At 44.2% G+C, this 26,572-nt stretch overlaps 1 protein-coding gene and 1 long non-coding RNA gene across 9 annotated transcripts in view; one reads left to right on the top strand and one right to left on the bottom strand.

The window, feature by feature from the left end:
- LOC143441675 (uncharacterized) overlaps nucleotides 1-2,544 on the bottom strand; it is a 44,282-nt gene extending 41,738 nt beyond the window's left edge. For all 5 annotated transcript variants that reach the window (XR_013109270.1, XR_013109272.1, XR_013109269.1 and 2 more), the window contains exon 1: nucleotides 2,357-2,544. This is a non-coding gene — a long non-coding RNA (uncharacterized LOC143441675). The remainder of the gene's footprint in view (nucleotides 1-2,356) is intronic.
- Tsc22d1 (TSC22 domain family member 1) overlaps nucleotides 2,536-26,572 on the top strand; it is a 103,868-nt gene continuing 79,831 nt past the window's right edge. For 3 of the 4 annotated variants that reach the window (XR_013109268.1, XR_013109267.1, XM_076930701.1), the window contains exons 1-2: nucleotides 2,676-3,115; nucleotides 3,311-6,404. Coding sequence is in view for 2 of the 4 variants with exons in the window: in XM_076930701.1 (XP_076786816.1) it covers nucleotides 3,493-6,404 (2,912 nt within the window). In the remaining 2 variants the exon portion in view is untranslated. Of the gene's footprint in view, nucleotides 6,405-26,572 lie in introns of all 4 variants that reach the window. The other variant, XM_034499263.2, reaches the window with a different exon arrangement.

Genomic DNA, 26,572 nt, shown 5'->3' with positions numbered 1-26,572 from the left:
TTATGTCCACAGACTGACACAGGTGACTTCCAGATATGCCCCACAGAGGATTTTTTTTTTTTTTTTTTTGAGACACAAATCTTCCAATGTAGCCCAGCTGACCTATAACTTAAGATCCCCCTGCCTCTACCTCCTGAGCTGCGGTTACAAGTTATGCCACCATTCTCAGTGAAATTATTAAATTTGTAAAATACTCAAATGGCTTCAGATGTCTGAAAGTACAGGCATTCATATACTAAGACACAACACGGTTTTATGTTTTTCAAAATGACTTATTGTCTATTTCAGAATTTATGAGCACATACTGTGTACCTAGCAGAGAACTCTTACTATTAGGGAGTGGGCGTGCTGGTGAAGGCTCGTAATTACAGCAGTAGGGAAACTAAAGGCAGGGTACAGTGAGTTGAAGGTTACCCTTCCATCCATATTGAGAACCCATCTCATTTTTTAAAAAAATCAAAATAGGCCGGGCAGTGGTGGCACATGCCTTTAATCCCAGCACTTGGGAGGCAGAGGCAGGCAGATTTCTGAGTTCGAGGCCAGCCTGGTCTACAGAGTGAGTTCCAGGTCAACCAGGGCTACACAGAGAAACCCTGTCTTGAAGAACAAAAAAAAAAAAAAAAAAAAAAAAAAAAAATCAAAATAATGTGAATCGTACCTGTTTTGTGGGGGAGACCTACATGTATGAGGTGGCAGGTGTGAGGGTTTGGTACAGACCAGATAAAAGATGTCAAGGAGTCATTTCTATCCAACAGCATATAGGTGATAAACAATATACAGAATGAGGGGTACTAAGCTGATGAGTGCTTTTTTTTTTTTTTTTTTTGTACGCTGTTCCTTCAGAAAGGAAATCAGTGACTTCCTGAGTCAGAGGTCTATCTTTTAATTCTAAACAAGTTGTATCCCAGAAACCTAAATTAGAACAGAAACAAACCACTCCCAAACAACCCTTTTCACCTCTGCTTAAAATATTTCCTGAGTGAGATTTACATTCTTGGTTAGAAGCACTGCTTTCAGAGGTTTTGACATGTAATACTTCCGGAGACAGCTAACAGAAAGAAAATTGCCTCTAAGCAAACCTCATCTACATCCATGAAATCTAGTTTTAGTTTAAAAAGGGGGGGGGGAGTGCTTTTAGCTGGTCCTTTTGCTTTTCTAGCCCTAAAAGGCATTCTTCACAATTTTCCTTTAAATTCCACTAAGACCAAGCCCTAACCCTATATCTCTATTAAGGGCCACAGCAAGGACACAAAGACAATGAATGGCTGGAGGGAAGCTCCACCTGTTGGTTGGTTGTTTGGCGGGGCCCGCTCGCTTCTTCCCATCAAAGGAGGGGCAGCAAGGACCACTCCCTTTTGTAAAGAGCCTTCCCCTGGAGGGGCTTGGGAGATTCACTGCAAACGTCGTTGCCATATGTTAGCAGTCTCGCCCCTGCCCGTCGAAGGGCGAGGGACCGCGTGGCAACCACCACCGCCCTGCACAAAAGGTACCACTGCTGTGGGGGGAGACACTCGACTCCACCGGGGCATCCCCAGAAGGGGCGAGGGTAGTGCGGGTCGAGGGGGAGCCCAGGTGCTCCCCCTGCTTGGAGGAGGAGGAGGAGGAAGAGAGGAGGGAGGAGGAGGAGGAGGACTCCGCCACGCGCCGAAGAAGAAAGCCTGACTCATGTCGTGGCAGCAGCGGAGGGCTCCTGGGAGCTGCAACTCGTGATGCTGTTGCTGAGGAGAAAAGCCTCATTACCCATTCCGCAGGCCGGGGGGGGGGGTGGGGGACACCGCCCCAGGGCGCGCACACCCGAGACCTAGGGCTCCTCACCCGCCTTGCCGGGGTCCGCGTGGGAGACAGCAGCGGACACACCTAACCTGCGCGCACGCGCGGCGCGGCTTCCCCCCCCCCAACCCGCCCCACCCCAGCTTCTCCACGCGACCCGGATTCGCTCGCGCGCCCAAGTGCCCCACCCCCACCGCCCTCAGGCGTCGGCGGCTCCGCCGGCCTTCGGCAATTTCCGTGGAGACGGAGCCTAGAGCTCGGCACTGACCGAAGACAGGCCACCTCCCCTAGTCAGACCCGGCTTTATGGCTGCAGCGCCGGCGCGCACGCGCAGACGCCATCTTCCCTCCTCTCCTCCGCGACCCCTCCCCCCGCCTTCTCCTCTCCTCCTCCTCCTCCTTCTCCTCGGTCAGAGCTCGACCCTCCTCCTCTCGCGCTGGGGCGCTGGTCCCTCCTCTCTTGATGCCGCGAGAGACCAGGGGATACGGAGCAGCCCGAGAAGAGCACTAGTAACAACCACCACAGCCCCCTCCTCGCCCGACGCCCTCCCACTCCCCCGCCCCGCGCCGCCACCGACCAACCCCACCTCTCATTTCTTTGAACGGCGTCGGCTGCAGCCGCTGCACCAGCCCCGTCTGGCCGCCCGTCGCCGCCGCGAAAAGGAACCACCGCCGCCCGCGGCCCCCTCCCTCCCGGTCGCGGGAGCAGCTCGGTGCCGAGCCAGCCGGCGGGGCTAAGAAGAGGACGCGAGCTCGCCCCTCCGCTCCCGCGCACGTCCCGCCGCCCGCCGGAGCAGCCCGGGCGCCGGCGCCCTTCCTCTCCGAGGACGTGTGCCGAGCCCAGCGCCTGCCCCGAGGGAGGAAAATGCTCGGGCTCCATGGCTGCCAGTGATGGAGCGGTCCCTGGGCTCCCGCTGCTGCCGCCACCGCCGCCGCCGCCGCGCCCCGGCCGCGCTCCGCGAGGACCCGGCGTCTCTGCGCGCCCGCCCGCGCCTCGTTGCTGGGCTCACCGTACCGGGCGCCCCGCCGCCGCCCCGCTCGCAGCCGCGCCGCCCGGGCTCCAGCCGCGGCCAGCCTTTCCTCCCGGAGCAGCCGTCGCGAGCCCAGGGGGTTTGAGAGGGGCCGCGGGCCGCGGGGGGAGGCCCGAGCGGGGCCGGCCGCGCCGGCAGGGGAGGTTGGAGCGACGCTGAGCTCAGGGCTCGCCGGCGGCCGCGGCGCCGGGGGTGGTGAGGGCCGGGCGACCGCTCGCTCCGCGCTGCCTCGGTGCAGGGCGAGCGGAGGGGCTTTGCAGCGGCCGCCGCCGCGGGAGGAGGGGGTTGAGCTGGCTCCGGAGTTGGCCAAAGAAGGTGGGCATTTCTCGCTTCTCCTCGCCTCCCCCGCCCCCTCCTGGGCTCCCCTCCCTCCCGCCCCGCACCCCACGTGAAGCGGAATATAAAGGGGGGTGTGTGACTGGAGGGGAAAGTGAATGGCGAAGGACTGAAGGGGTCCCCCTTCGGTTCCCCAGCCACCTGGTTCACCCGGTTCATCCTCCCTTCCCGAAGCTAGCCCTCGAAGGCACGAGCAGCCGGCGCCTTCGGCAGAGGAGGTGGAGGAGGAGGAGGAGGAGGAGGGATCGCGTCGGGCGGAGCTTCAGGTCCTGTTCGCCTCTCCGGCTTCTCCATACAAAGATTACGGTGCAGAAGGAAATTGCACTTGCCTCCTCCGCCCCCCGGTACCCAGCACAATGCACCAGCCGCCAGAGTCCACCGCCGCGGCGGCCGCTGCTGCAGACATTAGTGCTAGGAAGATGGCGCACCCGGCAATGTTCCCTCGAAGGGGCAGCGGTGGTGGCAGCGCCTCTGCTCTCAATGCAGCAGGTACCGGCGTCAGTGGTGCTGCTCCATCTTCTGAAGATTTTCCTCCTCCTTCGCTGCTCCAGCCGCCGCCTCCTGCTGCATCTTCCACGCAGGGACCACAGCCTCCGCCTCCACAAAGCCTGAACCTCCTCTCGCAGGCTCAGCTGCAGGGACAGCCTCTTGCGCCAGGCGGAACTCAGATGAAAAAGAAAAGTGGCTTCCAGATAACTAGCGTTACTCCGGCTCAGATCTCTGCCAGCGTCAGCTCTAACAACAGCATAGCAGAGGACACGGAGAGCTACGACGATCTAGATGAGTCGCACACGGAAGATCTCTCTTCTTCCGAGATCCTTGATGTCTCCCTTTCCAGGGCCACTGACTTAGGTGAGCCTGAACGCAGTTCCTCAGAGGAGACTCTGAATAACTTCCAGGAAGCTGAGACACCTGGGGCAGTCTCTCCTAACCAGCCCCACCTTCCTCAGCCTCATTTGCCTCACCTTCCACAACAGAACGTTGTGATCAATGGGAACGCTCATCCACACCACCTCCATCACCACCATCACATTCATCATGGGCACCACCTTCACCATGGACACCACCATTCATCACATGCTGCTGTGGCCAGTACATCCATCCCTGGAGGGCCACCCTCGAGCCCAGTGTCCAGGAAACTCTCCACAACTGGAAGTTCCGATGGTGGTGTGCCAGCCGCACCTCCTCCTGCTGTCTCATCGGGTGGCTTACCTGCATCAGTGATGACAAACATCCGTGCTCCAAGTACTACAGGCGGCATAGGTGTAAATTCGGTTACTGGCACGAACGCAACGAATAATGTTAACATTGCTACTGTGGGCGGTTTCAGTCCCAGCGTGACGAACAGCGCGCATGGTAATGCTAGTATAAGTACAAGCAATATTCCTAATGCTGCTAGCCTAAGTAGTGGGCCTGGAGTTACCAGTGGTGTTAATGTGAATGTCTTGAGTGGCATGGGCAATGGTACCGTTTCTTCCTCTCCTGTTGCTAACAGTGTCCTTAATGCAGCTGCAGGTATCACTGTGGGAGTGGTTTCCAGTCAGCAGCAGCAGCAACAACCAACAGTTAACACATCGAGGTTCAGAGTTGTGAAGTTAGACTCTACTTCTGAACCCTTTAAAAAAGGTAGATGGACTTGCACTGAATTCTATGAGAAAGAAAATGCTGGGCCAGCTACAGAAGGCGTGGCCATAAATAAAGTGGTGGAGACAGTGAAGCAAACCCCCACGGAAGTGTCGTCTTCGGAGAGGGAGAGCACGAGTGGGAGCTCCGTGAGCAGCAGTGTCAGCACACTGAGTCACTACACAGAGAGTGTGGGAAGTGGGGAGATGGGAGCCCCTTCTGTGGTGCAGCAGCAGCCGCTACCACCAGCGCCTCCAGGTCTTCAAGGTGTGGCCCTCCAACAGCTGGACTTCAGTAGCCCTGCTCCACAGAGTATTGCGGCGGTTAGTATACCACAGAGTATTTCCCAGTCGCAGATGTCACAAGTACAGTTACAGCCTCAAGAATTGAGCTTTCAGCAGAAGCAGAGTCTTCAACCTGTTCCTCTGCAAGCCACTATGAGTGCAGCAACTGGTATCCAGCCTTCACCTGTCAACGTGGTTGGTGTGACGTCAGCTGTAGGCCAACAGCCTTCTGTTTCCAGTCTGGCTCAACCCCAGCTGCCATATTCTCAGACAGCTCCTCCCGTGCAAACTCCTCTTCCAGGGGCACCACCCCAGCAGTTACAATATGGGCAACAGCAACCAATGGTTCCTACACAGATAGCCCCAGGCCATGGCCAGCTAGCGACTCAAAATCCTACTTCAGAGTACGTACAGCAGCAGCAGCCGCCACCAATGTTTCAAGCAGCAATGTCGGCTGGACAGTCCAGTTCCACAGGCCCAGGAGCAGGAACATCAGTGATTCCTGTGTCTCAGCCACAAGGGATCCAGCTGCCCGTGCAGCCCACAGCAGTACAAGCACAACCTGCAGGGGCGTCAGGGCAGCCCATTGGCCAGGCTCAAACAGCAGTGTCCACTGTACCAGCTGGTGGTCAGATTGCAAATATCAGTCAACAGGCAAACATACCCACTGCAGTACAGCAGCCCTCTACCCAGGTTACACCTTCAGTTATTCAGCAAGGTGCTCCTCCGTCTTCACAAGTAGTCCTACCTGCTCCAACTGGGATAATTCATCAGGGAGTTCAAACTAGTGCTTCAAGCCTTCCTCAACAATTGGTCATTGCAGCCCAGAGTACCTTGGTAACTGTGCCTCCCCAGCCACAGGGAGTAGAAACCGTGGCTCAAGGAGTTGTTTCCCAGCAGTTGCCCACAGGTAGTCCTCTGCCCTCTGCAAGCACTATCTCTGTTACAAATCAGGTTAGTTCAGCTGGCCCTCCTGGAATGCCTTCTGTCCCAACAAACTTAGTTCCACCACAGAATATAGCACAACCCCCAGCCACCCAAAATGGCAGTTTGGTTCAAAGTGTTAGTCAATCTCCCTTGATAGCCACTAACATAAATTTGCCTTTGGCACAGCAGATACCACTAAGTTCTACTCAGTTCTCTACACAATCATTAGCTCAGGCGATTGGAAGCCAAATGGAAGATACCAGGCGCCCAGCGGAGCCCTCCTTAGGCGGCTTACCTCAGACTATCAGTGGTGACAGTGGGGGAATGTCAGCAGTTTCAGATGGGAGTAGCAGCAGCCTAGCAGCCTCTGCTTCTCTCTTCCCGTTGAAGGTGCTACCGCTGACAACACCCCTGGTGGATGGCGAGGACGAGAGGTAAGCTCATGTGCTTCTGCAGACATCGGGCAGTTAAAAGTTAATCTCCTGAGTAGCAATACGTGTGGGCGCAGTTAGTTTAAAGCAGTGTATATATACATATACACATACACCTTTTCGTTTGCATGTGAGAAATGCATATTCATGGTAAGTTTTACAGAGGAAGAATGTCACAGAATGGTTTCAGTGGTTGGGAGGTAGACTAGGTTATGAAAATAATGTTCACAATAGTTGTAAAGTGTAAGTGTATATGACAAATAGGCTTGGGGCTACCAGGTAGATTTTATTTATAAAGTGCTTTTGAGAAGATTATGAAAAGCAGCTTACATTTTGTTATCCCACGAAATAGTTAAAGCTGTTCTTCTGAGCTACTAAAATCTTTATGATCACTTCTTGTTGGGGGTTGTGTTTCCCACGTTTGTTCTTGCCATACAGCCCTTTTCTTTCCTAGTATGTTTGATCTCAGGCTGTGAGAGATACTGTTACCTGCTTGTCCTCCTAGGGCACTGTGGGAAAGATGACCTAATCTGGGTGATATAGGCTGCCCTCATACTGTTAGCTTTTGTACCAGCTTTTGTAAACAGAAAAAGAATATGGGTCTTAGAGTGTATTTTCCAAGGGCAAAATACCTAGATTTATCCTTGGTAGTAAGTAATGCTGTACATTTTTTTCTTTTGATAGTAGATGAATGTGGTAGCCATTTTAAAGAGTGAAGTCAGTCTTAAAGGGCTGATTTGATACAGGGTATCTGTCCCACCTGTTTCTTCTCACCAAAAGACAGGCTAAAAGTCAGTATTAGGCCAGCATTTTTTTCAATTATATTGAAAATATGTTAATCACACTTAGTCAGACTGCCAAGCTTTGAACTCTGTTTCTACATTGCTTTAAGATTCTTTTTCTTCTTCTTCTTCTTTTTTTTTTTAAAAAAGAAAGTTTTTTTTGCAAGTTTGCCAGTATATATAAACAACATAAGTAACAACATAAGTTGTAAAAAGACTTCTTTTTCACTGAAGTTTTGAACAAACATTTAAGATAGTTAATTATTTTAGAATCTTTTGAGGATTTTTGACATTAAACTTTCAACCATTCCTGTTGAAGCATTTATATTTGTATATTTGTGGGTTTACTTTGAAAAACTGAAGATGTTGCAAAAGAATTTTATAAAGAGAAAGCAAGGCCATGCATGTGTTTCAGTGAAGTTTTCATCATTTTTCCCCAAGTCATTTAAAACATAAAAAGGTTATGATAATTGAAACAGGTGAAAATACTTTAGTTTTTTGTTTTTCTAATAATTATAACCTAAATTTTGTTATTAACTAAATGCAGTCCTCAACCCTCCTACAAAAGTGCTTCACAAGATAGACTTGTAAGAGGTAGTTTCTGTAATAGTCCAATTATAACCATTGTTCAACCTTTAATTTTATCTTTATCATTCTGATCCTCACCTGTAATTTTAGTTTAAGGAATTATTTACTCTAATTTTTCTGTTTCCTAAACCAAAAGGGTGTGATGTGAACTGAGTGAAGTTCCTTGTTAACATAACTATATAATACAGATGCTAACCTAAGATGTGACAAACAGGTAACAGAGAGAAATGGAAACCACACACTGGTTACAAACTGGGAGGGTTTTCTTAATCACTGTTTGTGGGCTCCTGGGAGGGCTTCCTTTGTTTTCCTCCTGTTGGTAGGGAGATGGCAGGCCTTGGGAAGACCTGCTGTCCAAGGTTAAGTCAGAGAATACTGTACACCGGTAGAGTGAGAGTCCAGAGCTGTTTCCCTACTGAGCTCAAGGTGGGTCAGGAGTCAGTAGGGTAGAGTTATGTTCCGGAGAAGCTCAAGAAGCAATGTGAAGTATTTGTCTGCAGTAACTAACATAAGCAGTCCTCAGACTGTCTTTGAACTTTATTACAAACTTGTGTTAGTTGACATCAAAGTTGAGTTGTCAAGACTGGAAACATTGTTTGCCAGGCCTCCTTCAAGTTCTCTAAGATCTGAGTCCCCGCCAAGGAGCATGCAGACCAACCATTGAGGTCTATTTTTAATTACATCTTATTGCAGATTGTTTTTTTTCTCACTGTAGTTTGGTTTAAAAAAAAAATCATTTAAATTTGCCCTTGGGAGATAATTGGGAAATACCTAGGAGAGGCTAAAGCAAGTCAGCCTTAGAGCCCTCCCTTTCCTCCATGCCAGCCTGTGTCACCTGCATCCTGTAGGCTTTGTCACCATTGCTCTCCTTTGGAAGAGAGGGTTGTGCCCTTATTTCATTTTATGATCCAGGAAGTAATGTTAACATAAAAATGTTTGGTGGCAGGAGAGAGAGACTCTCCTTGAGTACATACTGGCTGTGCTCTAGCTCTTTAGCGTAGATGCTCAGACACGTGGAGAGTGCTTTCAGTTGTCCCCTTACCAACTGTGATACTTGGGAGACTAGAAACATTACAGATGCGGATGGAAGGTGATGGGACTTTTTTTTTAAAGGCTATTTTATTATAAAGATCTAGATGTCTTAGCCTTTAATGTGAACTTAATGTTTGCAGGAACAGGAAGATACAGTTATTTTACTGTAATGTTCTGTACTCATTAGCACAGTGTTATGTGAAAGTCTTGTTTATAAGCAAAGCTCAGATGTTCCCTCTGAAAGATTGTTCTTCCCCAGGGGTTGTTTCCTTAGCACATTTTACTGTCTCTATTTAAGTACTATATATTTGGTGATAATTATGTTTACCTGTCTTTCCCACAAGGACAGGAACAATTTTTTTTTAACGGACTCAGCAGATCTTTTTCTGTTTTTCCTATCAAGGCACAGTTCCTGTTGTCTGTCATCTTAACTACACCATTAGAAATGCAGTTGCTATAATTTATCTAACAAATTGAAATGAGCAGTATGACTTTGCTATCTTCTTGCTCCTTAAGGTGACATGGTGTCAGCTTTCTAAATACTGTTTTGTAGTAAATTCTCAAGTATTATACAGCAATGAGTGGGTTTTTTTTTTCATGTTTACTTTTGTGTTGCATTCGTGTATGTGATTATGAAGTCAGAGGTCAACTACAATTGTCTTCCTCAACAGTGTCCACTTTATTTTTTGAGATTGGATCTCTCTTTGAATTGGAGCTCACTGTGTTGGCTGGGCTGGCTCGCCAGTGAGCAATGGGGATACACCTGTCTGTACTTCCTCAGTGCTGAGATTAGAAGTCTCTGCATCAATCAGGCTTTTCTGTGGGTTCTGGGGTCCAAACTCAGGTTCACATGCTGTGTAGCAAGCACCTCCCATCTTGTCAGATGGGAGAGTGAGCCATCTCCCCAGCCTGGAAATCTGGGGTTTTTATACAGAAAAGGAACAACACTTGTTATAGGATGGATCAATTAAAATAATGTAAAAATGTCAAGTACCTTTAAATGGTTTTGTTTTGACCCTGTAGCCCTGGCTGGCCTTGAACTCACAGAGATGAGTCTGCTTCTGCCTCCCCAGTGCTGCATGTTGGTTTAGAGGTGTGTGTGCACCATCACACCTGACCTGAAGTATTTAGTTTTTACATGTACGCTTTAAAGAGTTGAAGTCTGTGCCTCCCACCTCCTTCCTACCCAGAGTTCTTTTGTAGAATCCTTTTAATTTTGTACAGATGATTCCTCTTTGACAAGCCTGTCCTACTACCAGACAGGCCACGGTGTGCCGGTTGGAGCAGCTCAGAAGGCTGACCACCCAGTCTTGCCTTTTCTCTGTCCTCTGTTCCTTTCATATGACTTCAGGCTCTTTACTTTGCTTATCCCTCAGTTTCCTCAATTGAAAACAATGAAGGCAATAAATAACATTTCTCACAGAATTGTCAGGTAAATTAAATTTAGAAGACTCTCAGAACTTAACTCTTTGTGCTCCTAAGAGTTTATCAAATAAGAACTATCCTTACTTTGACTTTTTAAATTTCTGAGATAAAATGGACCTGCCCATTGGTTGCCCTTGTTCTAGAAGTTTCTCCCAACAGTTAATGTTACTCTGGAGTATTCTTAAGCTTTATAAAAGATCATTCCTTTTTCTATCCACAGTACAGTGTCCTATGGCTGCCCTGCTCCTCCCTCCACTCCCAGACACTTGGTGTATTGGAAGGGGTGGGTCTCTTCCAGTTCCTTTATCAGCACAGTTTTCTCCTGGTCTCCAAGTTGTGTGTGCTTTGGTCTCCACGTGGATAGAGCCCTTCCTCAGCTCTCTGGTGATTTCTTGCTTGTGTGCTTGCACTTCAATGCCAGAGGATAGAGAGCTACTTAGAACATTTCACTGGGGTTGCTCTTACTGTGGAACTGGCTTTGGGTCGGTCAGTGGCTGGAGTGTATGGTCCCCATTGCACCCTGCATTTATTTAGTCTTATCATTAATGGCCTTTATCACCGGCCCCTCAGCCTCAACCTCAAGGTATTGACGTGGCCTTTCTCTAGGAAGTCCAGTGTCACTCTGGCCTCTCTGCTGGCCTCTCACCTAGGCTTGCTACTCACCTGTTGCTCTTGGATTCCCTCTTTCATTTCTCCAGTGGGTATATCTTCATTTTCCACAGCCAGCTTTGACTCCATTCTTGATTTGCTTGCTATTTTTAAATGGTGTTGGCTTACCTTTACACTCAGTTGATTTCTTTGTTTGGGTAAAGGATACCAGGTTGCAGAAATCGTGCTCTCTTACAACTTTATTGACACTACTTCCTAGTTTCCATATTGCTTTTGAGATTTCTGTAGCCATTTTAGTTTCCTAGGCTGTATGTGACCTGTCTTTGTTTTTCCTCTCTTTCATTCTCCTTCCTTTCTTCATTTTGAAAGATCTATAAATGCTTTTAAAGTTTGCTTCCAGTGTTTTGAATTTTACATGGATAGCGTGTGTGGTGTGTGTGTAGGTGTGTGGGTGTGTATTCTGCTTTTATTCATGAGTTTTTGCTATGTGCAATTTTATCTTGGAAAGTTTGGGGTACTGAGTTTGAACCCAGGGCCTCATAGACTTGGTGAAGGATCTGCCAGGGAACTACATCCCAAAATTTTCTCCTCAAATTTATTTGCATAATGGGCCTTCTTGGCTGGTCTTCTAATTTCCTTGGTTTGTATCTCTGCTCTGTTTCTTTGAGTTTTTCTTACATTTAATTTCCAAGAGCTTTGTTGTTGTTGACCTTTGTATTTTTTTTTTAAGCTTTGTACTGCTCCAGTTTAATTTAATAGAGCTTTCTCTTAGCTCTGTGAACATAAGTTAGATTTGTTTTATGACACAGGGTTTCTCTGTAGTCCAGGCTGGCCTTGAACTTGGCATTCTCCCAGCCTTGCCTCTTGAGTGTAGATGTTGTAGTGTGTCATCATGCTTAACTCTTTAAAAGTTTTCTTTCTGTGCAGTCTGCTTTTTCCAGGTTTCCTCTTCTTTTGTGCCTTGGTCTGTATCTTCCATGTTCTAGTCCCTTCCTTTAAGTAGTTTCAAGTGTAAACGATGGAAATGTTGGTACAGATTCTCAACAAGCTTGTCAGCCATCTGCCCCACTAGCCTGTAACCTGATGGGCTGTTTGACTAGGGGTCCTCATGTCTTTGTAATTCTCCTTAGTTGATTAGCTCCTTGTAAGAAGAGGGCTGTAGGGAGTGGAGGAATGAAAAGTCTTGGGAGTCTTGGATCACCTGCATGTCTTCCTTCAGCCATGTCCTGCTTTCCCCGCTTGCCCTCTCCTGTGCTTGGCTCCCTCACTCTTGTGCTCCCTGTCAGACTGCAGACTTGGCCATTGGGTGAGGAGCAGGACTAAGAGCTGGTTCCACCTGCCTTCTGCAGAGTCTCCATCTCCACAGTAGCTGTGGTGTGCTGCCAGTCCCTGGGTTTTTGGGGCTTTGCGAAGTTGGGTTTGTTTTAGGCTTTCTCTACTGTTTGCCGAACCCAATTGTTTTTACTGTTTGTGAAGTCATTTGTCACTCAGCCATCTGCTTTCTGGCTTCCAGATTTGTGTTACTATTGTCTTTTTCTTCTTCTTCTTCTTTTTTTTTTTTTTTGGGGTGGGGCGGTTTGAGAGGGTTTCTCTTGTATAGCCTTGGCTGTCCTGGAACTCACTCTGTAGACCAGGCTGACCTTGAACTCAGAAATCCACCTGCCTCTGTCTCCCAAGTGCTGGGATTAAAGGTGTGCGCCACCACTGCCCGGCTACTATTGTCTTTTCATGTTCTGTTTTTTTATAGGCTTACATTTTTATACCTTTTTTTTTTTTTTTAATTTGAGGTAGAGCCTCAAAAATTCACTTTAAGAACAAAAGAATAGACATGACTTCTTGTGTAGAAATTTAAATTTAAAACTTGAAACTGAAAAGGCCTGGTGTGGCATTACAGGCAGAGCCTTGCTGCTCGGATTTGATTGCCACTGTAAGGCTGGATGGCATGGCAGAGTATGTGGCTCCTTGGTCTTGCTCTTGCTTTTTGAGGTAACATTCTCCTTACTTAGCAGAGATTAGTCTCTCACAGCAGTTCCCCTGCCTCAGCCTTTCCAGATGCTGGGATTCCTGATAAGGCCTACCACACACGGCTTCAAAACATCCTTTAATGGCTCATTCAAAGGAAGGTACAGTCGAAGAACAAGTTACCCATCTTTGCCTATATTGTAAACCGTGGGTTGTGATCTCACAGACAGAAATGCCCTTTTCTTTCCACCATTTCTTCCTCCCCAGTCACCCTGACTGGAAAGTCTTCTCTACTGCCTTCTGTTGGCTGACCGAGCTCCCTCCTGCAGCACTCTGGCTGGCTGCAACACCCTTCTTTGTTTTTTGTTCTTTTGTTTTGTTTTGTTTTTCCCCCACTTTTCTTGCCATTCTGTGTTGGTCTTTGAGATTATTCTCTGCCAGACTATCAATGTCAGCTTTCCTGGCCTTTCCTGGCCTTTCTGGCTCAGTCTTTTAGTACTGGCTGGCCCCAAACTTTTGAGTAGAGGCAGTCATCCTGCTTCAGCCTCCCTGGTGCTGGGCTCCCAGGCCTGAGCTGCTGTGCCCACTGAGTTCCTCAGTCTTCCCAGGTAGTCAGCCTAACACCAATTGTCCTCATTTCAGAGACGCACTTTAGACACTAGATCACATTCCTCATCTCTTTCCTCACTGGCTCCGTCCTGCACATAAAGCCCATCTTTATTTTGTCTCCCAACTGTTCTCTGCTGGCACAGTTCCAAATCTAAGAGAGAACAGCCTTTGCTTAAAGAAGTACTGCCTGTGGTAGCTTTCTCACCGATTGATCTGCACACATCCTGCCTTTCTCTGGTACTGTGTTGCAGTCTGAATGGTGCTCTTAATGGGGCAGTCTTGTATGTAACTCACTTGCCCAGATCCTCTTAAAGCCTTCCCCTCTGGTGTAAGGGAATTCCTTTGTCTTTGCCTGCTCCTGGCCTCCTATCAGGCTCCATTTCCTTAGGAAAGGTTTATTTTGGCTCATGGTTTTAGAAGGTTCTGTCCTTGGTTGCTTGGCCCCATGCGCCCGGTGGTGGGAGCATGTGGCAAGGGCTGGCTGTTCTTGGCAGACAAGAAGCAGATAAAAGGGAAAAGTAAACGTTCGCTTCTCTCTGCTGGGCATGGAGCCTAGGGCCTTGTGCGTGCCAGGCAAGTGCTCTATCCTGGGCTTCCACTCCCCCTGCTTTATTCCTGATGACACTTGCTGACCTTTCAGGAACTTTCTTACCCAACACCCATTCTTCTCAGGGCATTTGCACATGCAGTTCTTGAACATAAACATGCCCAAGGTCACCTCCCCAACTCTTCCTTAAAGTTTAATTGTCCCTTTTCTTTTTCTTGTTTTGATACAAGATCTTGCTATGTAGTCTAGGCCAACCTTGAACTAGCTATGTAGCCTCAGCTGGCCTTGAATTTGTGATCTTCCTACTTCAGCCTCCAGAGTCCTGGGATTACAGGTATGTACCACTTCTAAACTTTAACCTTTGGGAGGGCCTCTGACATGCCAGACAATTTAGGTTGTTTGTTAAAACTAATTAAAAGCACTTTGTTATTTTCATTTATAATACTTGTTATAATTTATTACTTGATGTGATTATCTGATAAAATTTTAGCCTCCGTGAACAGGGATTTTTGGAATCTACTAGTATCCAAAACCTGTTTCAATGTTTACAGAGATGTGAAAATCTGTTTAATGAAGAAAATCTATTCTCATGGCATGAGAACAGGGAAATTGAATGCATCTTTTTAGAGAATAGAATTAAATTCCTTAGAGGTTATTATGTGACATCAGTTTTTTTCTTTGATAGATATGATTGAGACTTGCTTTACTTTTTGCTGATTGTGGGTTGGCTTTTTTTTTTTCTCTAAACAAGCACTGTGTTTTGTTTATTTTGTATTAAGCTGTTAAAAAATTTTTTTTTTTAACTTGAGTGAAACAACAACAAAAAAACCTCCATTTATTTTGTGATTGGAATAATCAGTATTTTTCCACTTTGGACTGGCTTAGCTATTTTCCATAAAGTGGTTCTAAAATACCTGGGTATTATCTTGGAAACCCTTTGCAGTCTGCTGTTCAAAAACAGGTTTTGAGCTTGTAAAATGCCACTGGCTTCTGTTGAAGGGGTTTGTTTGTTTCCTTCTAACCAGTTCAGTAAATATTTGTTTACAGTTTCTCTGATCTTTACTTGTGGACATTATTAGTTGCCTGTTATTCAGAAGAGGAAAGTAGGCGTTCTTCAGAGGGAAAAGAACCATGAAAGGGCTGTCAGTGGTCAGAATGCACAGTGATCTTTAATGACTATCTGTGTGTCGGAGAAGCCCTGGGAGACAGATGAGGCCTCGTTTTTAAGGTGGAATTCTGATGGTGGTGGTTAACAGCAGCAGTACCCCACCACCAGGAGGGGCAGTGATGTAATGCAGTGCTCACCAGAGGCTAGTTGGAAATCTAGTCAGTTTCCCTTTCTCTGAACCGGTCAGTGTTTAACCCAGTTGCCTTTCATAGAACCGTTTTGTGTTGACTGGGGAGACTTACTGGGACTTGGTGTTGTGAAGGATCAATGTTAGGTCATGGTGTGTGGTATGGCTTTGCTCATCCATGGAGCCACAGAGCAGAGTAACTCAGCTCTCTGAGGTCAAACAGATGAAATAATGGTCCACTCTTCCAGGGCCCTCACATTTTTGCAGTGACACCTGACTGCTGACTGCCTGGTTTGGGAATTCTTGATAGCCCATGTACATTTCTGAGTATTCTTTGGGTGACTTACAGATTCAAAATTGTTTGTTGATAAAGACTTAATTCTCTCATAGCTTATTCAGGTTATTTAGTTCTTACCTTTTTTTCTTTCCCCCCCTTAGGCTTTTCTAGCATGTATATACAAACTAACATAGTATATTGACTAGTTAGGAGTGCTTAGAAAGGATACACATACAGTTGAAATGATACTTATTAAAATCACCAGGTGGTATGGCGTATTTCAGCATTAGTAATAAGGCTACTTTGATGTGATTTTTAATTTGTTTTTAACCAAGCACTTGGAGTTAGATTACGCCCTCCTGAGGCTCTGTCCTGGGTGGAGCTGGTAGTTTCTGCTGAGTGCTGTGTGCTGTTCAGACTCTAGTAACATCGGCAGCTGCCTTGGAGTAGAGTAGTGGAAACCAGCACTGCTGGCCAGAGTTGTCTGGGCACAGAGGTGTTACTTAGTCCTTTTTGCCTTCATATTTATTCCCATTTTACAGGTGAGGAACCTGAGGATAGAGAGAAGCCTTTTAATTCAGGGTCACCTGCCTGTATGGTGGGAATTCTAGTTTTAGGGTTTGGACTTTGACGTTCTTCCACATGGCTGCAGCAGACAACAGTGGGTGTAGGGTGGGTATGGATGCTGCCGTTCAGCTCGTTCTCCCAGTTCTAGTCACCAGGACCCCAACCTGTGGAATGTATCCCCACATTTAGTTCATTCTAGAGACTCCTGCTTGCCTAAAGATTTCACTTTGTGGTCCTTCTCCATCCAAGTTGAACCATCACACGTTTGCAGCATGTCATCAGAACCAGAATATTCTGCTTCCTCAAGCTGAAGTATGTTGGGAGGCACCAGGGCATAGTGCATTTTCTGTACCACAGTAGAATCACTGACTACTAAAGATACTTGATATAATAGAGGGCCCCTTAGTTTCTGTTTTTGTTTCGTTTTTTGATTTGCTATGTTGAAAAGCTATTTCAGGTGGTGTCACGGGTTTTTTTGTTTGTTTGTTTGTTTTTTAAAGAAATGAAGACTTCAGTTAACTTTGTTTTATAAGCAAGTTTTATGTTAACCATTTTCTTGATTGTTCTTTCTAGATAACTTTGTTGTATTTGTGAAAGTTATGCATAGTTTCTTTTTGTTGAATATACTCCTCTTTTAAAATTTACTTTAAAAGATGGTGTTTGATGACTGTGCCTGGGAAACACAGTTTTAAAAACATGCTGTTAAGTGAGCACTTTGCCGCTGAGCGTTTCTGTCACTGGGCATTTCTTTAAGTACCCCCTTTGAGCACAAAGACAATGAACCTCAGAGTGGGTGGACACAGCACCTGGTTTTGTGTGAGGTAATGTGCCCAGCCTAGGTAAGAGGAGCCCAGTGAGCTGCAGCTTTCCTCTTGTGCGTTCAGTAGGTCTTCCCGTTCATCACTCCCCTGCATTTCTCTTAGAATCCAGCATGGGGCATGTCTTCTGTTGTAGTTAACTGTAGCATCTCGGTGTGATGGTCAAGTGTTTTCATCGGATCTGTGTCTCCTTTCTCTCCTGCACACACCCCAGCTGCTATCTTTACTGTTCTCTTCCTTCATGTAGAACCACCACACGCTCATCAGTTACTGTCTGAAGTTGGGTGTACACATTTGTTCAGCTGCTGAAATCGGTAACATTTGATTCCTAGCGAGCACTTCTTCCAGTTCATGAAAAAGGGTGGATCGAGAACCAGGACTTCATGTTTTTACTTGTATCCTCAGGTCCTGTTGGATTACAGACTACTCCATACTCCAGTCCTTTTAGCTTCTTCTCTTGGCAGGTTTATACACTGATGATAAATTCCTAAGGGCCGGTGAACACCCGAGAGGAAGACAGTGATAGCATCCCTTTGCTGTGGTTTACATTCCCAAGCTTACTGCCTTGTATTTAGCTTGGAACTGTGGGTGTCTAATCACAATTCAGAAGAATAACTGGGGACTTTTTTTTTTTTTTTTTAAGACAGGACCTCCCTTATTTGTCTTGGAACTTAGTATGTAGCCCAGGCTGTCCTTAATGTCACAGAGATCTATCTGCCTCTTGCCGCCCAAGTGCCAGGATTAAAGGCAGATGCCACCACGTCCAGTGAGTCAGTTTTATGCCAGGAACAATCAGTAAATGAAAGCGTCTGTTCTCAGTGCTAAGCTTACTTAAGATGTTTGCCTTAAGCTCAGCATAACTTACGTTAAAATAGTCTAAAAGCAGAAACCTCGTTCTAATTAACTGAGTTGTAATAGCGTATTTATGACTCAGGTCTTTAATTTTGAGTTGTTGCAGCTTATGTTTGTTAATGAACTACAAAGGTACTAATTTATATGAATAATTAATAATGCAGTTTAAAAATTGAACTTAGCATTTTGCTCCTTTCTATTGGAAGGTAAATTTCATTTGTTGTTGGAGAGGTTGTGTTATGTGTCTGTCTTAAGAGTTGTTGCACAACTTAGTCACATTTGTTCACTTTTATGAATGAGCATGGAAGCTGTTGAAAGCGACAGCTGGGGATTTTGGGTTGTAACGGTGAAGCTCGGAAGTGAGGTGTTGGTTTAGGTCATCACTGGGTACTGATTGTGCCCTATCTGCTCCCTAATTCCCACTGTCACTATTGGGAAGAAGCAGCAGCTTTTGAAAGCACCTTAGTTTACATCCACACGTGGACTGCTCCTAGACCTGCTCTCTCCCCAAGGCCAGGCCAGCAGTCACAGGAGAATGGTTTAACGGGTTAAGTTTGTGGAAGGTAAGGTTCATTTTGGAATTTTTCTTAGTTTCAGTTATTTTTCTAGTTGTACTCAGAGTCTAAGCCCATGAGGCTTTACAATGGCTTATTATGACTAGATCTAATATGTAAAGCCAGAAGCTTTTAAGAATAGAGTCTGTTCTAACAGAGCCAGTCTGTGCTATATTTGAGCTTTTGAATATGGAACTTAAATCCCATTAGTATTGAGTCTAAATATGAGTAGTGAATAACTGAGGTCTGAGTTAGAGGTTGAACACATCACTAGGAGATGAGCAAACAGAACCAGGACGGTGATAAACCGTTAGAGTGTGGGAAGGGAAGACGCGGTTGTCACAGTTGGTAATTTTTGTGGAGCAACTTGGTACAGCCCACTCTCCAGGGATACTTGGTCCTCATTGCCTACTTTTGGAGGTCTACCCATGGGAAGTAAAGATGACACCAGCTAGTTTAAGGAGTTGTGTGTCAGTCTAGAAAGCTCTTTACAGGACTCTCCATAGAAATGTATTATCTCAGAAATACTGAGTGCTTTATACATATCTAATGTTTAGCAAAAGTGCTAAAAATATAAAGGGGGCTGGGGAAGCCCGTAAGATCTTCATGTGTCTTAAGCATCATAGATCTTAATGTCTTCCAGATCAAGTATATGCTCAGTTGTTGTTTCATATATAACACACATGACAGTTTCTGCATTCAAATAATTGATCAACAAAGCTGTTAGTGCTCTCAGCATATAAGGAGGTAGGTTTTATTGAACATCAGTTTTAGCATCAGACCTGTTTGCTAGCCTTGTTTTTTCTACCTCTTAATTAATTGTATGACTTTTATAAGTGAGTTAAACTTTGTTAGTCCAGTTTTCTTACCTGTTCTGTGGACTAGAACACGACCTTGGTACTGTTTGGAAAGATCAAAGGAGATAGCTGTGTAGTGCATCCAGCTCAGTTCCGTGTGGCTATGTGTGTGGTTGGTGCTCATATCATGCCAAGTAAGAAGGTTCCTTTATAGCATTGTAAATTAAAGAAGAAAGCTTGCCTACCAGGCTAAGACCTCTACATATTATATATAGCCTTCTAAACAAGTCATTCTGGGTCTTTGTGATATTTGGTATAGTCTGGATCACCATGGGTTATATGAAAGAACTTGTCTTTAGAGTGGCTTCTTTCTTATTTCTGCCAAGCATGGTATATATTGAGTGTCTTCATTCTGTTAAAACCAAAACCAAAACCAAAACCAAAACCAAAAAAACCTATTCCATTCATTGGAGACATCAGGGGTTGATTGTTTTTCTGAATTTCATTCTGTGAGGACTATTCTCTGAGTATCTGATAAATACTTGGGTTAAGTTTACAAATGAAAAACATGCCTTCAATTTTTTGTTTCTAATGGGAGTGAAGGGACTTAGGAAAATACAGTGTCATGTGGCAGTTTAACACTCCAAAGTAGAATCATCCAGATGAAGGGATCTGAAACTCTGTAAAGATTGTTTTAGATGGGCGCAGTGCCCTGAAGACCATCTGTTCCGTTCTCAGCCCCATATGGGATGGTAAACATCTCAAGAGAGTGAATGAGACTAATCAATAAAGTAATGACTCAGAATCAGGATTCTTAAGGTTCACAGATTCATTGAACTGGATTTTGAAGTTCTCTATAGACTTTCAAAGTGAATTTTTTTTTTTAAATACTAGTTTGTCAAATGGAAAAAGGAAAATTCTAGAGCCCAGGAGTTTTGCAAAATGCTTTTTGTATCTCCATGAGCCCGTTTCTCTCTACGTTTATTATCCTGCCATAACAGTTGGCCATGTTTTCTATCTTGTCTTTTGTAAGTATGCATTCATATTAGGATCAAAGTGTGATTATTGCCATATGAGAGTGGACCAAAGAGGTGTTTGCCAGATGCTTGGGAATGTGCTTTGGAAAAGTGCTGGGCTGACATGCCCTCCTTCATTCAGCTGTCCTTGCCTTTGTCAACAGTTCAGTTATTAGGGATGGAGTCTGTATGTGGTACTGTATTCTTCAGGAAATCCAAGTTAGGTTACAAGGAGCTAGCTAATACAAACATTGCAGTTTTGTTGTTGTTTGATTCTGTTTTGAGACAGGTTCTTGCTCTGTAACCTGGCCATAGTACTTATATAGCTCAGACTATAAATCGTATTTGTTGTGTAGCCTAGGCTGTCCTTCTACAATGGGCCTCCTGAGGCAGCCTCTTGAGTGGAGGGATTATAGATTGAGCCATGGGTGGTTTAAAAATCTCAAATTTCGAGGTAAAAATTGAAGTTTTTCATAGCCCAGGACATTTTTTTTTTAAGGTGAAAACTTTGCCTGCCATGGAAGATGATTGTGAAGACAGTGCTACTCAGTATGGAGGAGCGCTTGACTATTCTGGTCTGCCAGGAGAGTGGAACTGTGATGTCAACTCAGGCTTTAAAGTATTTGCTGAACTTTTAAATTTGAGGACAGAATGACTTTTTTTTTTTTTTTAAATTTTTAGAAATACCACAATCTGGCATTACTTCTGAATAATAAGCAGTCAGTCCAAAATGTGTGGTGGATACTAGATGAGTTTCATTTAATTAAAAAAAAAAAACCCGTATTATTATTTTAATTGTGTGTATGTATATGTATATACACACATGTAGTTGGGTGCAAGTCCCTGAGGAGGCCAGAAGAGACTCTCAACTCCCCGGAGCTGGAGTTACAGTGATTATAAAGCTCCTGGTGTACGGTTCTGGGAGCTGGATTCGGATTCTCTGCCAGAAAGTTGCACAGAGCCATCCCTCCAGTCCTCCCTCTCTCCTCCCTGCCCCTCCTTCCTTTCTTTTTAATTGTATTGATTTTATGTTTCTGGGTGTTTTGCCTGCACAATGTTTGTGACTAGTTCTGTGGGAGGCCAGAAGACAGTATTGGATCTTCTGAACTAGAGTTACAGACAGTTGTGAATCACCATGTGGTGCTGGGAACTGAGTCTCCGTCCTGGAAGAGCAGGCAGTGCTCTTAACTGCTGAGCTGTCATCCTAGCACCACGCTTCATTTCTTAGTGGAGGTTTGGATCTGTGGCTTAATAAATATAAAGACAATAAGTTCTTGTAGTAGTGGCACTGTCAAGGATTAAAGCCAAATGCACTGTGAACTTAAAGCAGTCTGTCTGTCTTTGGTTTTGCTTTGTTTTTCAGACAGGGTCTCATATAGCCAAGGCTGGTCTTGAACACCTAATCTTCTCTCTAACCTCCCAGTGCTAAGATTAATGTTTAAATAAAAAACAAAAAACCAATCAAACCAAACCAAACAAAACAAAAACAAAAACACACCTCTTCTCGTTTTCTTTTTTCTTTTTTCTCTTTTCTCTTACTTTCTTTCATGCAGCATTTCACTATGTAGCCCTAGCTGGCCTTGAACTCACAGAGGTCAGCCTTTGTGTGCCTCCTGAGTGCTGGAATTAAAAGACGTCCTCCACCAAATCTGGCCCGAGTCATATTTCTAGAGTCCTTGGTTTGATGATGATAATGGTCTTTTCACCATATTCTCTTTGGCAGTATTTTCCTTTTTAGACATTGTTACCATCAAAATTTTGCTCTTAAAAATGTCTGAAAAGTTGAAACAACTATGAAAGCTTTGAATAATTAGTAAGACACTGGGATTTTAAATACAGAAAATCAGATTGGACAGTTGTGTGTGGGGGCAGTGCAGTCTGGGTGTTGTGCAGGAATCTTTCTTGGTGAGCAGTAGACAACACAGGCTCTCTTAGTTTCTTTTAGTTTGCTACTATGAACTTTTAGATTCACAATGACATACTGTTGTTATTTCCATTGAGATTAATTATTGAAGAAACAATGGACTAAATTATTTTGATCTGAAAAAAATGCTTTATATTTCTTTTCAGTGAGTATAACATGGTTACAGCAACTGATTCAAGACCTTTTGGGATTTTAATTTTAGCCTTTCATATTAAAACAGGAGGAGTGAGTCATGCAGTCTTTTTAGAAGTTGTCACCCAGCTTTCCTTGGCATTCCTATCACAAATCTAGAAATTAGGAAATCAGCATCAATCTGTAAGCTGGTTTTGAACTTTGACATAATGTTTCCTCTGATCTTTTTAAGATCCAGTCTAGATTCCCATGTTGTACTTGGTGGTTGGGTCTCCGCAATGCCTTCATCCTGTGTCCGGTCTTACTGTCTCTGTGGTGTACCAGCTAACTCTATGGGCATTCTGTTCATTCACCCTGTTTCTCTTTTCTCCTGATGGGATGGGATAGGTGTTTTACAGCTGAGGAGTGCTGCTGTGTCCTGCCCAGTGTCTAGATCATGAGGTGCCTGCTCTACTTGTTCCATTGCTGGAGTTGTTTCCATCAGTGATTAAGAGGGTTTTTGTTTTTCTCTTTGCTCTGTGGAGGTGATGACCTGGGACAGCATTATGTATTTGGTTTCTTGTACTTCCTGACTTGATTAAGTGTTTGACATTGTTGCTGTGTCAGGGTGCATCCGCACCTTTTCAGTTGTGTCCTTCATCTTGTTGTTGTTGACCAATGGCAGTTTTTGCCATAAATGGATAAAGATACTAAAGGAATTAATTAATTAATTAATTACATAATGTAATTAATGAAACATGAATGTTACATGTCTTTTCTCAATCTTTCTGAGTGTATTCATATAGTGTACAACTTGGGGTCCTAGGATTAGAAAAATAAAATAGAAGAGGCATTTGATCTAAAAATAACATACATTTCAGAGTCTCTTGACTGTCCTAAGAACAAAGCCAATAATTTATACTAAGAAAACAAGCCAGCATAAGGAGCTTTTGGAGAAGGAAAAGGTAGGCTAATTATAAAAACCACAGTTGAGTAACTGATACAACAGGTCAAATAGACCGTTCTTTTTTCTTTTTTTAAGAATCAGATTTAAGGATGTTCGTGCTTTGCCTTTCCTTTGAGGTTGCTCTTCTCTGTCTGCCAGAGCTAGCTGGCAGAACGTACCAGGTCTGTTCTCATTGCCCTTTGCCCTTCAGTTTGTTGACCACTTTAAATATATCATGTATTATCATTTTTCATCTCTTTTACTTGATTCTGTGCCTTAGTTCATGTAAAGACACATTTGGTTAGTTACCTACTGTTTTCCTTTTAACAAAATTTGACTTTTAAATCTAGTGGTGTGACTTCAGTCCCAGTAACATTTTAAACGTTAGCTTTTTCAAAAGGATGAAAAATAAAAATCATTTATAACGGGATTTTGTTGTATGTTGAGGGGGGTTTGTTGTCTGTTGGTTGGTTTGTTTTGAAGATAGGGTCTGGTTATGTAGCCATGGCTGGCTTGGCACTTGGCCCGGTCTTGGCACTTGGTCTCATCTCCTGTCTGAACTCTGATACTGTGGATAAAGTTGTTTCCTTAAGAATTAAAGTTGAACCATATGGTATCTACCTGTATGTTAGCCAGGAAACACAGTTCTCTCTTACTGTTTTCTTGACTAGTACGCTTCATTTGGAAAACATTTGCTGAATTATTTATTCAGAGTGCCACATGTAAGAAAAAGATGCTATGGCAGGTGACCAAGTCATTTATACTGTCTACTTTATAAATCTGCACACTGGTAAGCAGCAGGTTTAACTAGACTCGTGGCTGCACAGCCTTTAAGGGAGAATCACATCCGTGGACTGGTATGGACTTTTGTGTGGTCCTAGCACTAGGGAGGCAGAGGTGGAAAATCAAGGCCACCCTGGGCTACGTGAGGCCCTGCCTCAAAAGCAGCAGCAGCAAAAAAGTCATTCTCCTGCATTGTTTAAAAAAAAATTAGGTATGTTGGTTTTCTTTGATGATAGGAATGTGTAAAGCTAATAAGCCATATATTCTCATTTAATAATATAGTACTGAGGGCAAATTTTACAAACAGCCTCATTTGATAGACATTTCCAAGGAACTTGTCTTTCTCAGTGGGATGTGTACATGCATATAATGCTAAGTATATATAAGTAATACTTAGTGTTTCTTTTGAACGTAGCCGGATTTTCTGTAAGACTCTTTAGAAATGGAGACAATTCCAGAGAATGTTGATGACTTTGCTAATCCATGGGTACAGAGGCCATTCACATCCTTGCTGTGACATCACAGCACAACAGATTTTATTATCTTTGGTTTGAAATTTATTCTCTAGTAATTACACATCAATCTTTCAGAAAGCTTAGTTACCTCACATAGAGAGGAGTGCTTGGGCGTGGTGGGGTGAGGTAGTCTTCCGTGTGCTGATGGGATACATATGCCATTGATGCTCTTCATGACCTCATCTTGAAATTGTATATTTTTTTTTATATAAAATCATCAAGTCCAATCAGAATTTTAACTTACAGTGAAAAGAATACCAGCTCCTTTGAACGATAGCAAAGTAATTTTTGTTTGGTGAAATCTATGTGTTTATTTGTTGCTGAGTAAGAGTATGTCAGAGGCCCTGGTGCTGAAGGCAGAATAAAGGAATATTTGAGAGAAATGGGACTTTGAAAAGCTCACATTGAACTTGCTTTGTAACTGAACATAAAGACTTTTAGGTTTTCTTTTTTTTCTGAGCTAAGATTGTTAACATGTTTTTGATATGTATTTTTGAAGGTATGAAAATAAAGGTTTTGAAGTGATTACCTCAGTGCTCCTGCTGAAGTTGTGAACTTAACCTAATGTTTAAAATGGCCCTTCCCCTTTTTCCAGTTTTCATCCAGCTCCATGTTATGATTGGTTATTATTTGATAATTAGAGGGAAACTGGGAAATTTGGAAAAAAAAAACCTCAGCCTTTGTTTATAATTTCTGAATAGATTTTTAAAACACTGCCTTGATTATTACAGTTAAATTTTACTTAGATTTTATTAATGGAGAATTCTTAAATAATCTTCAATGGTTTATATTGGAATATTGGAGGGTTATTGTGGAGTGATTTTTGCAGCGTCTCTGTAGCGCTCACTTGCAGAAATATAAGGGGCATACGTCTGAGGCAACTCTGATGCTCTGGGTCTATGCTGTTCTCGCAGCAGAGTTACTAATGACAGTTCCAGCCATGGGAACGTCAGTCATTTTCTTTAGTTCTGAGGCCTTGAAAGTGTTTCTCTAGATAGTCTGTATTCAGGTCTTGGTTCTAATGTGTGCTTCTCTCCTTTCCTCATTCCTGGTCTCCCTCCCCAATGAGATAACACTGGGCAGTGTTTTAAAAACCACCCTGTGTCCTGCAAGTGTATGGGTTCTGTGAGCCAGGACCACATGCTGCCACTTTGGCCCATGAAGTACTCTGCCTATGGCTTCCCTGTCTTTCCTAGTGCCAGTTCCACCTCCTCTGCTACTTTCTTCTTCTTCTTCTTTTTTTCTTCATCTCTTTTAATTTTTAGAAATTAAAGGTTGGATGGATAGATTCATCACAAGTTTCTTGGGCCACACTGGTTTTATTCCTCATCTGTGCAGAGTTGGATATGTTCCTAAGTAAAAGGGTTCAGCTTTCTTTTCCTCTTCAGGCTTTAAGAAAGTTGTCTAAATGTTGTTAGATAATAGAGTAACCATTCCTTTTCAGCTTTGGTATGTTTCCACACTGGCTGCCAGAGCCAGGAGGAAGTGAAGGCAGTAGACACTGTCATGGTCACTGCCTCCTTAATGCTGAGATATAACCTTGGTTGGTTGTTTGGTAGAGAACAGGACAGCACAACCCTTGGTCCACTAACAGGTAAGGAAACCAGTTGGTGTGAGGAGAAAGTAACCTGGCTGAATTTCCCCTCCTTTGTTCACCCATAATATAACAAGTCCCAGAAATAGGACAGCACGGCTGACTGATACATGCATCAGGAAAACACAGCACCTTTACAGTTAGAGGAAGAGCTTCAGACTTAACCAGAACTTACCACTCTGTACACAAGATAACTGACCATTTCCCTTGAGGCAGTGCTGTTTTCCCTATAACTTTAAATCCGCGCCTGCCTCTCTGCTTCTCCTTTGAGCTTTCCCTTGATCTGACACTATGTGCTTTTTGAACCTGTAAAGTTGTTTTCCAGCATCTTTATCATCTGTTGTCTGGCCACTAATGATTATTCCTGGTCCCTTTTGACTCCAAATAAAGGATCATGCATTTAAAAAAATTTAAGTATATATTACCTATGAATATTATCCTGCCCTCCAGTTTCAAGGATGACTGACGGCTTGAAAAAGAAACCTTTTTCATTGACACTAGTCAGATCTTTGATAAAACACGAGTTTAATCTTTTTTTTTTTTTTCAATAATATTGGCCTGTAGTGTC

The sequence above is a fragment of the Arvicanthis niloticus genome, chromosome 3 (assembly GCF_011762505.2).
Source record: "Arvicanthis niloticus isolate mArvNil1 chromosome 3, mArvNil1.pat.X, whole genome shotgun sequence".
Taxonomy (NCBI): Eukaryota; Metazoa; Chordata; class Mammalia; order Rodentia; family Muridae; genus Arvicanthis; species Arvicanthis niloticus.
The sequence above is the reverse complement of the archived record's forward strand: the minus strand, read 5'-3'. Positions and strand labels throughout refer to the sequence as shown.